Below are 14,563 nucleotides of genomic sequence, written 5' to 3'. Positions count from 1 at the left end.
ACTGGATGGCCCTTGTGGTCTCTTCCACCTCTACGATTCTATGATTCATAACTGTTTTAATTTGATGTTTTTAACAGAATTGCTTATGTGATGGTTTTTAAAATATAATAAGTAGCTTTTTAGCTGTACTTTTAACTTAAGATCAACACTTAGATCTTGTGGTAGGGGAAAGGGGCATGTGTAAATCAAATGAATACATAAATAAAGAGAAATAACACCTTTCCTTATTGTGTCTATGGAATGAGCTAGCTGAAGTGTCATTCCACACATCCAAAATCTTTGAGGAGGTATTTCAGCCATTTAGAATGTGTGAGGGGTTCCATTGAAAAACTGGAAAATCACTAAAGGATAATTATGGGGAAGCTGATTTGACCCTGCAGCCTAAGGCTTCCCACCCCCTGCCTTAGTGACTCCTCTTCCTCTCCCTCATTGCATCATTCATGTGAGAGAGATCTTGTGTTGTTAGTCTTTTTGCTCCTGCATAACAACCATGAGGTGCTGGTGTGCAAACACCTCTCGTAACAGAGACGGGCCCTTTTGCACATAATGATAGCACTATCTTACAACTTGTACGCCCATCAAGGCTCTCATCAACCTATGAGACTATTGGGTTTTATTTTGGGGAGGTACTAGGGAGTTCCTTCTCAGAATTCTATGATTATTGTTGTGTGCCTTCAAGTCATTTCCAACTTATGGCAATATTCTGAAGTGAATTTACCATGCGGTTTTCTTGGCAAGATTATCATGGGATTTTCTTGGCACAATTAGTTGAATTGGCCATTGACTTCTTCTGAGGCTGAGAGCATGCGACTTGCCCAAGGTCACCAAGTGGATTTCCACGCCTGAGCTGGGAATCGAACCCAAGTCTCTAGAGTCATCGTCCAACCATGTTAGCTTCCCTAAACTGCAAATCCCAGGATTCCATCAGATTGAACTATGGCAGTTAAAGTGGAATCATAGTGCTACCATTGCAGAGAGTGAAAGGTGGCAAAGTGATGCTTAATTTCTGTTTCTCCCTGTTGGCAGGTCCATGTTGATCAAGAGCTGCTCATCTATGAGGCCTTCAACCACGACTCCCAGCTGGGCCAGACAAACCTCAAAGTGCGCTTTAAGAAGGTAAGAGTCACCTTATTTGGCCACTTAAGTATGGTAGGCTCTTTTGAAAACCTCTCTCTGTTCTAGCAAGAGCATCCTGGCTGGTCTCCACATACCCTTCTCTGCTTCTCTTCATCTCTCTTTCCTCCAAACCAGGTTCCTCACAACATTAACTTCCGAGAGAAGAAGCCTCGTCTGTCGAAGAAGAAGCCCGAGAGTGTAGGAGGAGAGGAACTGGGTGTCCCGCGAGGGCGGGTGGCCCGTTTCCGCTACTTTGAAGACATCTATGGTTACTCAGGGGTGAGTCTTGGTGGGGGCATAGCAACAAGATGGATCCTCTTCTGGATGTAGGACTATCCACAAGAGACACATCTTCTTTAGTGGTAGGTGGTAGCTGCCATGTCATTGCCTTGAACTTACACCCCAGAGCAGATTCAGTGATCTGCTGATGTAGAAGCCACCAGCCACTCCTGGTGCAGTCAGAGATATTGTTGGTCTCCAGCATGAGTGACTGCAGTTCAGTGGAAAAAATGCCTGCTTTGCTTGTGGAAAGCTGTTGGATCAATCCCAGCATTTCCTGTAGCAGGAATCCACAAAGACATTTTTCTACCCAAGGTTCTGGAAAGCAACTGCCAGTCAGTATAAGCAAAAGTGGGCTCAGGGTGTCAGACCATCTGACCTAGGTATAAGCCAGTTCCAGCTCTTTCATAGTTGTGGCATGTGCTTATTCTTCCCAGGTGTTCATCTGTGGTCCCTCTCCACACTGGTTGCTGGTAACATCTCGGGGGGCCCTGCGCCTGCACCCCATGACCATTGATGGCGCAATTGAGTCCTTTGCTCCCTTCCACAATGTCAACTGCCCCAAGGGCTTCCTGTACTTCAACCGGCAGGTACATAGGGCTTGATGACAGGCACTAGGAGAATTTGGGCTCTTGCCACCTGGATAGGCATGTCCTCCCTCCCTCCCTCCCTTTCTTTCTTTCTTTCTTTTCTTTTTTCCGTTTTTTTCTTCCTCCCTCACCCATCCATTGCCTGCTCACTACATTTAGGGTGCCTTTACTTGCTGGGAAGGGCAGGGTTCTCAGTGAGCTGCATGGCAAGAAGCTGGGCTACATGGCCCTTGCAGCTCTTCCCACTTAGTGATTCACTGAGATGGAAGCCATGCCTGTGTTCTGTGTCCTGCTCCAGGGGGAGCTGCGCATCAGCGTCTTGCCTGCCTATCTTTCATATGATGCACCGTGGCCTGTCCGGAAGATCCCACTGCGCTGCACAGTGCACTATGTGGCATACCATGTTGAGTCCAAGGTCAGTCTCTATGTGATATATGTGTGGTGTAATTTGACACACAGAGGTGCTGCTGGGGTCAGGTTTGGGGACCTGACATTTCAGATGTCCTTCAGAGCACACCTGTGTCCTTCCATCAGCTCCTCCCTCCTTCCAATACTTGAATGAATTTGCTTTCTTTGGCAGGTCTATGCCATAGCTACCAGCATCAACAACTCTTGCACTCGGATCCCTCGCATGACGGGAGAGGAGAAAGAGTTTGAGACAATTGAGCGAGGTGTGTGAGTTTGCAACTAGCACGGCTGGAAGGCCTGGCTCACTAATAAAATGTGCTCCTGGTGAAGGTTCTGCCCAGTCTTACCTGGCTTTCTCCAGTAAACAAGGTCTGGTGTATCTTCACTAGGCTGAATGCCATTTGGATTATAAAAAGCGAGGTGGGTTTGGGACTCTCCCATCTCCCCAGGAAAGAAGCCACCTGCCTCTTAGCTAATAGAAACAGAGCGATCTGCTTGAAGTTCATTCAGACCCTTGTATTGTCTCCTCTGACTGGCAACAGGTCTCTCAACACTCTTCCAGCTCAGAAGAGTCCTTCTTCTTACTTTCTGCCTGAGATCCTTTTAAGGCAGGGAGAGGAACTGTGGCCCTCCAGAGGTATTTCTGCAGGACAGGGTGTGGACTTAATGGCCCTTGCAATCTGTCCCAACTCTATCATTTTGATTCAGTATTGTTGAACTGCAACCTCTGGCATCCCACACCATGGACTAACACTGTTGAGACTTGCAGTCCAATAATAGCTGCCTGATTCCCACTTCTTTTAAAAACAAACAAACCTGGAGAGACCAGGAATTGGACCTGAGACCTTTTGCCTGAAAAGCAGGGCTCTGTCACTGAGCTGTGGCTTCTTCTGCCCAGTTCTCTTAACTATTTCAGATAACTCCGATAACTCAGTTATTCTCCCATATAAACTTGCCTGTCATTTGAGATCTTCTGGGACGCCCTTTCCATCCCACTACCTTTCCAGGTACACCTGGTAGGAACACAGGAGATAGGACCTTCTCAGTAGCTTCCTCCAGGCTCTGGGAGCTTCCATCCAAGACAGGTTAGGCTAGCACTTGTCTTGCTGTCCTTCCCTAGGCAGATGAAGACTTGTATGTTTCACTGGGCCTTGGAGGGCTGATAACTCAATGGGAAAGGATCTTGCTTAATGTTCTGTGTTTATTGTTTTTCTTTTTAATGGTTGTGCTTCTAATTGCTTTTACTTCCTTTGATGGTTTAATTATGTTTTTAACCTTTGTATGAAATGAACATTTAGTGGCGATCGTTTAATTTTTGTAATCCCTTCTGAGTCTAGGCTAGGAAAAAGGAGGGAATATAAATCACTACTACAACAATTAATTGTGTGGCAACTTTTCTCTCCATCCCATCCAGATGATCGTTACATCCACCCACTGCAGGAGGCCTTTTCTATCCAGCTCATCTCTCCTGTTAGCTGGGAGACGATCCCAAACACCAGGTGAGTGGAGGGTGTCCAGACCTTGGGTACAGGTCAGAATCTAAGGAAAATTACTTGCTAGGTATACTATCCATCTTCCCAGGAAGCCCAAGAGAGCAGGAATGTTCTCATATTTGGTAAGAGTCCAAGTCTGAAACATGGGAGGAGCCTGGACATGGCACAGACCTGCTGAACAGCAGAAGGGGAGCTAGACCTAGATGTGTGTGTGTGCTGGAAACAGGATTGCCAGGTGTCCCTTATTTGAAGGTTGGAATGCTTGTCCTTTTCTCAGACTGAGGAGTCAAAAATCCCATATTTTGGGGTGTGCAAGTGAGAGAGGAAGAGATGATCTGCAAGTGTAACCACATTTGAGTTTCAAGTTACTTAGAATTTTAATCATAGTTGTGAAAGCATTTTTTGATACGATTAAAACAGATTCAAAATTCTTGATGCCTTCCCAAGGGGGGAGGAAACAATTAGGGATTTTCATAAAGTGCATCTTAAAATAACCAAAGGCCTCAGTCCTATATTCCTGCAGCATAGTGTAAATATCTGCATGTGGATCTGCTGGCATGACTTGGGTAAGTCACACTCACAGTTCCAGAAAATCCAGTGATAGGTTTGCCTTAGGGTCACCATAAGTAAAAAAATGACTTGAAGGCACAAGCACAATGTTAATTTTACTGAGGAATACACCCTAAATTAACTGAAAGTAGAAATTAGAATTTTTGTTGTGTGCCTTCAAGTCAGTTCCAATTTAGGGCAACCCTAAGAAGAACCTGTCATGAGATTTTTCTGAGGCTGAGAAAGTGTGACTTGCCTAAGTTCACTTAGTGGGTTTTCATGGCGGAGCAGGGATTTGAATTCTGGTCTCCAGAGACTCGTTAATGGTTACTTCTTGATTGTCAACCCAACCTGTCATGAGTTTTGTCTGTCCCTTATTTGAAAACCTTCAAGGGAAGGGAGGCATGCAGGTGAGGACCTTCCACTCAGCCCTTCCTCTTCACCTTTTGGATCTTCAGGATTGACTTGGAGGAGTGGGAGCATGTGACCTGCATGAAGACAGTGTCTTTGAAGAGTGAGGAGACCGTCTCAGGTCTGAAGGGGTACATTGCTGTGGGGACTTGCCTCATGCAGGGCGAAGAGGTGACCTGCCGGGGCCGGGTGAGTGTGACTCAAGGGCGGCATGAGTAAGAGCAAGTCTCTTGTGTATCAGCACATCCCTCTCTCTCATCCAAAACTTCTCAAACGCATTGTCCCACAAAGCCACTTGCCAGCTTCCCTGCCTCAGTTTTGCAAAATCTTTGTCCTTCAGTTTAAATCCAGTCCATCTGAAAGACTGTATCTTCCCTATACAAGGATTCCCAAGTTTTAAGATCTTTGGGGATGGGCAGTTGGTCCCCACCTTGTTTTTTAAAGTTCTAAATTAATGTTATTAAATAAATTGTTGTTTAATACTTTTAAAAAATTTGTATTCATATTGTTTGAATTGTTTCATTTTAAGATTCAGAGTAAGCTGGCTTGGGTCCCATATGGGAAAAAATTGATATGAATTAAATAAATAATAAATCAAGCCACTATTCATTGCCCTGTTTCATGATGCAGGGTTGTTAATGTTGTCCCCTTCTCGGGGATAGGAGACAGGTCCACCGAGATTGACACATCCACGAAGAAGCCCAGAACATATGCATTCCTCCAGTATGCTAGTTCTAGGCATTCTAAGAAGGAGACAGAGGTCAGAATCCTGTTAGTGATATACAGCCATGGATACTTGGTTTTGGCCAGGATGCAGGGAGCTGTTTTGTAGTCCTTTGCACTGTCCCAAACCTCTCCCTGGCAGTTTTCAAGCCCCAGAAGGGGTTGGGTTGGAGAGGTAAAGTGATTCCAATGATAAAGATGCACAGGGGCTAGGATAAGAGGAGCACACTCTATATGTGAGTGTACTCTCCTTTTCCTTCCCCTCCAGGGAACAGACCAGCTGCCTCTTCATACCTGGAATTGCCTATCATTTTTGTCCCTTTTCCGTTGGTAAGGAGCAGGAACCACAGCTTCTCTAGGTTTAAAGTTGCTGGATTGTGTGGAGATGACATGAAACTGTGAGGTCAGACCATTTGGTCAGTGTAGCATCTTGGCCAGCAGCTTTTCACTCTCTTACGCTTGAGCTTTTGCCCATCTGTCTTTCCCCCACAGCCCTTCATAGCTGCACATTGCAGTACAGATGGGAGTTACGTGGTCCTCCAAATTATGTAGTTTCCAGCATTCATCACCATCAGCAATACAGACTAGAACTTTTGGGAGTTGTAGTACAATAATAGTTTGAGGACTGCATTGACCCAGAGTGCAAATATATTACTCTGGAAACATTCCAGATTCCTTCTACTGTGATAATTGTATTATGGCATTTAATCCGGTTTAAGGGTATTATTTGGTTGTTCTGTTTTAATGTTTGCTTAATGCCAGTTCTTCACTTCCTAAGCTCACAGAGGTGGCAATGCCCCACCTAGAGGCCTTCCAGCCTGCAGTGGAAAATAGGGGTGATGGTGGAAGGGGAGAGGCTGGACTTTCTCATCCAATAGTGTCCAAAATGGAGTCACCTTGGTGGTGATGCTCCAGTTTGATGCTTTCTCACTGCCCTGCCCTGCCCTGTCTTTGCAGATCTTGATCATGGACATCATTGAAGTGGTTCCAGAGCCTGGACAGCCCCTCACCAAGAACAAATTCAAGGTGTTGTATGAGAAAGAGCAAAAGGGCCCCGTGACTGCCCTCTGCCATTGCAACGGCTACTTGGTGTCAGCTATTGGCCAAAAGGTGAGCAACAGCTTACAGTAATTTAAAAGACCCATTTCAGTCTGGTTTCAGGCCTCATTATGGGAAAGATTCAGCTTTTGTTGTCTTGGTGGATGGCCTATGTTGGCAACTGGACAGGGGTAGTGTGTCCCTTTTGGTTCTGTTGGACTGCTTCTCTCTGTTCTGCGGTGCCTCTGCTCTTTCCTAGAGGGGTGCTCTCAGAGGGTGGTGCTGGGGGGGGGTCCTAATTGCCTCCTTGGCCATTGGTCTGTGGTGTTCCTCAGAGTTCAGTCTTATCTTATTTGCTATTTACATGAAACCACTGGGAGAGATTGTGTGGAGTTTTGGGGGGTTAGGTGTTACCAGTGTTTCTGATGATACTCAGCTGGAGTACTCCTTGCCAGGTGTCCTTGAGCCAGTTGTAGCTCAGTTGTGAGCTGCTCTCCTGTCTTCTCTCTCTCTCTCTCTTTTTTTGTGGTAGTGGGGAGACTTAGACTTTAGGAAGGGAGAGGCGCTCCCAGGAATCCTCTTTAAGCTGGATGTGTATATGCTTGGTGGGCCGAATTCAACCTGTGTGCCAGGGATTCCTCTTCCATGTGATACATGATACAGAATCTAGATGTGAGAACAGCTTTCTCCCTAAGAGATACAGTGCATATGGGGGAAATGTTAATTGAATTATGGCAATGGGGCAGTGGTTTCCAACCTTTGGTCCTCCATATGTGTTGGACTTCAGGTCTCATAATTCCTAACTGTTGCCCAAGTTGGCTGGAGCTTCTGGGATCTGAAGTCCAAAACAAATGGAGGATCAAAGGTTGGGAATGGGGTAACAGAGAACCACCTGGTGATGATGCTTGCTCAGATGTATAGAGAGGTGAAACAGCTGTAGCTGAGTAGGGGATTTCTAAAACAAGTGTGGGAGCATGTTTAACAAGTATGATCCTTCACATAAGGAGATGTGAAGGAGAAGACAGCACCAGGATGGCAGATGATGTGGTGAGACAGGCCTGAATGTAGGAGATCATAGAATCAAAGAATTGGAAGAGACTCCAAAGGTTTCTGTTTAAAAATCTGTTTGTTTTTTTTAAAAGCTAAGAAGTGGAAGCCCCTTTGCTTATGTCTGCCTGAACCCTCTACATGTCTGTCCCTGTCACAGATCTTCTTGTGGAGCCTGAAGGACAATGACCTGACCGGTATGGCTTTCATCGACACGCAGCTCTACATTCACCAGATGATCAGTGTCAAGAACTTCATCCTGGCAGCTGATGTCATGAAGAGCATCTCGCTGCTCCGCTACCAGGAGGAGAGCAAGACATTGTCGCTTGTCAGCCGGGTACGGAGCCCCAAGTATCCTGCTGGGGAGGGGTGGTGGAGGGTGGCCCTTTAAGCCTGGCTGTGCCATACTGACTGATCTTTCTGGCTCTCTCTTGCTCCCAGGATGCCAAGCCTCTGGAAGTTTATAGTGTGGACTTCATGGTAGACAATGCCCAGCTGGGATTCCTTGGTGCGTAGGTGAGGGGATGGTCGCTGGGCCAGGGTAAAGCCAAGGTGGATGGGTTGCTGCACTGAGGTCCAGTCTAGCTATCTCCAAACCCTATAAAACTTAGTTCCACACTACCTGACAGATTGCATCTCCCCCTATTAGCTTTCCTATACCCTGAGATCCACAGGAGAGGTCTTGCATAAATTTGGATATTTATTTGTCAGCTTATTTTCACATGTGAGTCCTGTAGTTCTGGGATAGTAAGATGAGAGTGATATGGAGTGATCAACTTTGTTGGTTTCTTTTGCAGTGTCGGACAGGGATCGGAACCTCTTGGTCTACATGTATCTGCCAGAAGGTGAGAGTAAAACCACAGTCAGAGAATCAGTCTTGCAAGGGATCCCCAGGGCTGTGTAATCCATATCCCTTCCAGGGTAGGAATCTCCTGCTAAAGCACCTCTGATAGGTGGATGTCCAAGGAGCTTGAACGCTGGGTTCTGTATTCTGGGAAGGAAGGTTTTGATTAGCCTTCTCCTTATTTCCCATCCTTGTTAGAAACATAGAGTTGGAAGGGAGCCCAAGGTTGTCTAGTTCAACTCCATTCTGCCATGCAGGAATACCCAATCCAATACCTCCCTGTGACAGATGGCCATCTAGCTTCTGTTTAAAAACCTACAGAGAAGGAGACTCCACCACTGTCCTGGGCAGTCTGTTTCGTTGTTGAACAGCTCTTGCATTTAAAAAAATTCTTCCTAATGTTTAGGTAGAATTCCTTTTCTTGTAATTTTTGTGTGTGATTTGCACACCAGTTCTGTCTAGTCTTTGGCACTTCCCTGGTAAGGACTGCATCCAGCTTTTTACCAGCACAGAGTGCTTTGTAAAGAGATGTTTGGGCCAGATCCTGCTTCCCAGAACTTCAGCTCCACAATCCTGCTTTCTCTATGAGTTGTCCTCACACACTCACCTTCTTTCCCAAAACCATCCATTTCCTTTTCTCGTCAGCAAAGGAAAGTTTTGGTGGGATGAGGCTCCTCCGTAGGGCTGATTTCCATGTGGGTGCCCACGTCAATGCCTTCTGGAGGACATCATGCCGTGGAGCCATGGAAGGGCCCACCAAGAAATCCAGCGCTTGGGAGAACAAGCATATCACCTGGTTTGGTAAGTGGAGACAGGGGGGGGCATAGTGGGGCTGTGTGAATCATAGAGCTGGAAGGTACCTCAAGGGTTATCCAGTCCAATCCCATTCTACCATGAAGGAAGACACAATCAAAGCACCCCTGACAGATTGTCAGCGCAACTGCTGGGGTCCAACAACCACTATCAGCAACTCAAACGAGTCCTGGGGTTAAATCAGACCCTTGTGGCAGAGCTGGCAATTTCCAGAAGCTGAAGCCTGGCTCCAAAGTCCAATTCGGATGACAGCAACTGGATGTCTTCCAGGAACTGCAGTAATGCAGGAACCTCTGGGGACACACAGCAAACCGATGCTGTAGCTTCTTCTGATAAACCATCAGAGAAACAAAGTCCCCAAAGTGCTCTTTATTAACAGTGCTATAATACAAAACCAGATCTCTAAAACTCCAAAACATACCAATCCAACTCCTACTTCAAACCCACAAGCTATCCCTTGCAACCCCTGGGTTTATATAGTCTCTAGACCATGTGGTCTCCCAAACCCAGTGAGTTCCTGTGTGTAACCATGTCATGTGACCCCTGTGCAATCCAACCAGGTGGTTTCATCATCCATGGCTACATGCACCTAGACACTAAAGTGTCCTGAGCCAATGAGCATCAGCTGTGCTGATCAACCTTGTCCTTCTGAAATGCTCATGGCCAAACACACACACATCAAGCATTTCCCTGTGTGCTGTGTTTTAACCCTTCAAATCCCTGACACAGATGGCCACCTAGCCTCTGTTTAAAACCTCCAAAGAAAGAGACTACAATACACTCCAGGCAGCCTATTCCTCTGTTGACCAGCTCTCATCATCAGGAAATTCTTCCTAATCTTTAGGTGGAAGGCAGGGATTTAACATGGGAGAGTTAGGAAAGCTATTTTTGTTAAGACTTGAAGTGAATTTGAAATCTGTTGTTCAGATATTGTTCAGCTAAGTCCTATTGTGCATCCTGACTAAAGCAGTACAGTTGAACTCACTGGATTTCCTTGTGGATTGACTCACTATTCAACAATTGAGTCAATGGACTTATTCTGGTTGGGGCTAACCAACAGGATTCCAACTAATGAGTTTCAAAACTAAATTTTCTACAGGTTATGTGTGTGGTTGCCATTAGTTGAAGCCAACTTAATTGCATGTAACACCAACACATACTAATATTAACCACTAATATACACTAGGGTGCATAACATACATAATGAAACCAATATAAGCAAGAAAAATATATGTTAAGATCCTGCTGTATGAGTAAGAGAACTGAGGAGGGAAGCAGTCTAGTGCCAGTCTGTAGAACTGGCCAAATAGTAATCAGAAAGTCTCAACAAAATCAGTGAAGAGTTACTGTATAAATCCAGTTCTAGGTGAGGAGGATTGCAATTGAATTAATTGTGAGCTGCTTTGCCTGTAATTGGATTCAACCAGTGACTCACAAACCTTGCTTAAAGTTCATTTATGAGAAAGATATTTTCAGTCTGCATTTAGTCTGTTTTCTTCTTTTGCCTTTTCTTCATGGCCGCTGCACCCACAGTCATCCTATGAGCGTTTGTCCAAAAGAGTCCATCCTGAATTTCCAGAGGGCCTTTCACACAACATAGTTACAGCCTTTTGATTCCACTTTAATTGCTATAATGGCATCTTGTAGAATCCTGGGACTTGTAGTTTGGTGAGCTGTCTGGCAGAGACATTTCAATACTCCTGCCTAAAGTGCCAGCCCTAGGATTCCATAGGATGTTGTCATGCTAGTGAAAGTGGAATCATAATGCGATGATTGTGTAGGGTGAAATGGCCTGGATCAGAGACTTAACTGCTGCACTGAAATCAGCTTTACCCATGGATTTCATTAAGCAGAATGGGACACCAGAGTCCCAGGAGGCTCTTAGCTTACCCTGGGGTCATGCTGCTGCCACAAAAGAAACCAGTGGCGGGACCTGTTTGACGGGGCCTGAAGTGTCTGTGCTTCTCTCCCCAGCCACTCTGGACGGTGGGATCGGGTTGCTACTGCCCATGCAAGAGAAGACATACCGGCGTCTGCTGATGCTCCAGAATGCTCTGACCACAATGCTGCCCCATCATGCTGGACTCAACCCCCGTGCCTTCAGGTCGGTGAGAGTCTGGAGCTCTTCTTCCTGACTAGCACTGCCCCAAATCTTCCTACCATCTTGATTTACTTGTATTGGTCCTGCTGGAAACTGAATTTGCAGACTGAGTTGTTGGTTAGGAGAAAGGACTCATCCTCACTGAAGGAGATACATTTGGTGACTGGTGACTGGTGACTTCCTTTGAGACAGTGGACTGTGGTGGAAAGGATACCTACTTATTCTTCAGTAAACCTTAATTCAGGGGTCATGCAGCCTTTTAGAGGTAGGTCACCAGACTGCAGCTCCCAGCATTCCTCACCATTGGCTACCCTGTCTAGAACTGGTGAGAACTGCAGTTTGGCAACATCAGGGGCGCTGTGCAGTTGCCACCCCAGTTTTCATTTCTACAAATGGAATGCATCTGATGAAGTGGACAGGACTCCACAATAGTTTATGGTACAGATTTCTTTTTCTTGGTTAGTCTCAGAGGTATTACATTGGTGTTTCTTAATCTTTGCTGTACCATGGACCTCATCAAAATATATTTTGTTGCTGTGGACTCCTAAGACTTAAGATTTAAAACCCTAGTAATATTAATGAACCATTAACAATTACACCATCCCTTAAGCCTTCTCTCAAAGGAGCTGGAGAGGAGGGAAGATGCCAAATATGCCTGGTGATTCCATCAGAGAAGCCACACCTGTCCTGGCAAGACCTGAACAGGGGGGCTGGCAATAGCAGGACCTCTCTTACTTACTTAATTACATGCATACCTCGCTTTAAGGTGCGTCACTTTAGAGCACTTCACTAATGATGGCATTTTTCAATTATGCACTACAGAGCCACTTTGTTACCTGCCCTCAGTCTGTTTACAGCGTTTGTGCACTTCATGTCGGAGTTGTATTCTGGCAATTGTATTTATTATTTTTACATTTTCATATTTTTAGGCATAGTGCTGTTGTGCACTGAATAAGTGATACTGTAAATATGTTTTTAGGCTTTTGTATACATTGGCAAGTAAAAAAGGCTGTGATTTGCTTTAAGGCGATGTTCACTTTATGGCAGTTTCCTGAAACTTAGCCCACTAAGTTAGCAAGGTATACTTTTTTAAAAAATAGATATGGGGAGCTATAGAAAGAGAGAAAGACTGCATGCTGGATGGATGGACTCTATTAAAGAGGTCACAGACATGAATTTACAAGACCTAAGTGGAGCTGCGAAGGATAGGGAGTCTTGGAGCTGTCTCATCCACAGGGCTACCATGAGTTGATATCGACTTAAAGGTGGTTAGCCAGCACAACAAATTTTTATCTCAGAGCTCTCATTTTGGGGGTTGCCATGAGTCAAAGCCAACTTGACACCAAATAAGAACATGCATTGTATGGACAGCAAAGAAGATGTGCCCTCTTAGCGATTTCTATGTGCTGTGCTGTGGCCATTACATTACATAAGCAGTTGGCAACTATAAAAATTTCTTGGTGTGCATTTGCGGGGGGAGGCAGACTTGGGTGCACTGGCTTCTCTGGCTTGGCTGTGCCAAATTCTCTCTTTTCTATTCCCACTAAATGTGGTTTGCAGAGGAGGCAAGATTTCCCACCAAACTTTTGGTGCTGCAAGCACATTGTGAGAAGCAGTCCTGATTTGCCACCTCTTCCTCTTACACTGTCCCTCTTAGGATGTTGCACATGGACCGGCGCATCTTGCAAAATGCCGTGCGGAACATCCTAGACGGGGAGCTGCTGAACCGTTACCTGTACCTTAGCACTATGGAGCGCAGCGAGCTGGCAAAGAAGATTGGCACCACCCCTGACATTGTGAGTAGAGCGTGGGAAAGGTGGGAAAGCTAGAAAGGCACCTTAAAGGAGAGGTGACTTCATGTCAGTAACATCTTCTGAAACTCCCTTCCCATGTCAGATCTTACAGATCTTGTGTTTGGCGATCAGAGCCAAAGGTTATTATGAGTGGCATCCTGGCAATACATACATACATATGTACATACATGCACACCTCAGCCTTTCTGGATAGGGTTCAGGGGGGCTATTCTCTAGCTTTTTGCACAATCTAAAATCTCAGCCCTGCTGCCTTAGCAGCTATCTAGCCCTGGGTGGGAATGCTGCTACTTACTGGTAGGGAGAGGCGAGGAAGTGTGGAAGTAGTGCAGATGCCAATGATCCAGCTGCTCTGGGCTTCCTGGGGAAGGAAAAAGAGGGTGTACTCCATTTGTAACTGCTTTCGTTTCTTTCCTCCTCTGAGTCAAGACCTGCTCACTACTGCTTCATAATTTGAATATCCTCTCCCTATCGGTAAGCAGTAGCTGGGGTTCTACATTTGTTGGGGGCAGACAGAGAACATGGAACTGTGCCAGCATAACTCCGCAAGTGTAGGATCTCAGCCTGTGAGTGTCAAAGACTTCAAGGGGGAAATCCAGGCTTGTCAGTTCCATTGGCAGGGCTCCTCATGGTGTCTGACTCGTGCTTAAACTCCTCTATGGAAGCAGTTGGGCATTTTTGTTTGCTACAGAATGGCTGCATTCCAATCAATGTGGCAGAAGTGGGGTTGACCATGCAGTGCGTGTCCAGTGGTGCAGCATTACATTTCTCTGTCATGATGGTGTTGTGCAACCAGCACCTAACTGCATGAGCATGAAGTTACACTCTCTCTCCTCAATGTAGGATCTCAGCCCTAGTCTCCAGAATCAGGGTGCAAGGCTTGCCTTGAGACCTTTTCCCTCTCTGTCCCCCAACAAGCCTTACATGCTCAGCTTCCCTTCCTGGACCCTTCTCAGGTCTCTGTTTTGCCTTTCTCTTCTTCACAGATCCTGGAAGATTTGCTGGAGATTGATCGTGTCACAGCTCATTTTTAGGTGGCTCTGTTCCTCCACTTTTGTATAGTCTGTCTGGACTGACTCTCTGTCTGTTGTTCTCGTTACATGTATGGGTTTTTTTTTAAACTGGAAAATGTTTGTAAAAAAAATAAAATTCTAATTTCACAATGATCATGCCATCATTTTGTGGAACAACTAAGGAGGTATGTTATTTATGTTTGGGTATTGTGGGTGGTTGCATGTAATAACCTATTTTGGAGGTTTTAATGGTGGATTCCTGCATTGGCATGGGGCTTGGGAGCCCCTCCAACTCTATGATTCTCTGGCAGTGGAAGAGGAGCCATT

General features: G+C 45.7%; 1 protein-coding gene across 4 annotated transcripts in view; it reads left to right on the top strand.

The window, feature by feature from the left end:
• CPSF1 (cleavage and polyadenylation specific factor 1) overlaps positions 1-14,389 on the top strand; it is a 42,425-nt gene extending 28,036 nt beyond the window's left edge. For 3 of the 4 annotated variants that reach the window (XM_042463796.1, XM_042463797.1, XM_042463795.1), the window contains exons 24-38: positions 1,027-1,116; positions 1,252-1,395; positions 1,833-1,985; positions 2,284-2,400; positions 2,566-2,656; positions 3,808-3,892; positions 4,894-5,035; positions 6,527-6,679; positions 7,815-7,991; positions 8,096-8,162; positions 8,452-8,499; positions 9,144-9,299; positions 11,286-11,415; positions 13,070-13,208; positions 14,210-14,389. In XM_042463796.1, coding sequence (XP_042319730.1) covers positions 1,027-1,116; positions 1,252-1,395; positions 1,833-1,985; positions 2,284-2,400; positions 2,566-2,656; positions 3,808-3,892; positions 4,894-5,035; positions 6,527-6,679; positions 7,815-7,991; positions 8,096-8,162; positions 8,452-8,499; positions 9,144-9,299; positions 11,286-11,415; positions 13,070-13,208; positions 14,210-14,257 — 1,740 coding nt within the window. In that variant the 3' untranslated portion in view covers positions 14,258-14,389. Of the gene's footprint in view, positions 1-1,026; positions 1,117-1,251; positions 1,396-1,832; positions 1,986-2,283; positions 2,401-2,565; positions 2,657-3,807; positions 3,893-4,893; positions 5,036-6,526; positions 6,680-7,814; positions 7,992-8,095; positions 8,171-8,451; positions 8,500-9,143; positions 9,300-11,285; positions 11,416-13,069; positions 13,209-14,209 lie in introns of those variants that run through there. The other variant, XM_042463798.1, reaches the window with a different exon arrangement.
• The last annotated feature ends 174 nt before the right edge of the window (positions 14,390-14,563 follow it).

This window comes from Sceloporus undulatus, chromosome 4 (genome assembly GCF_019175285.1).
Source record: "Sceloporus undulatus isolate JIND9_A2432 ecotype Alabama chromosome 4, SceUnd_v1.1, whole genome shotgun sequence".
Taxonomy (NCBI): domain Eukaryota; kingdom Metazoa; phylum Chordata; class Lepidosauria; order Squamata; family Phrynosomatidae; genus Sceloporus; species Sceloporus undulatus.
This window is presented reverse-complemented; position numbering and strand designations above follow the sequence as displayed.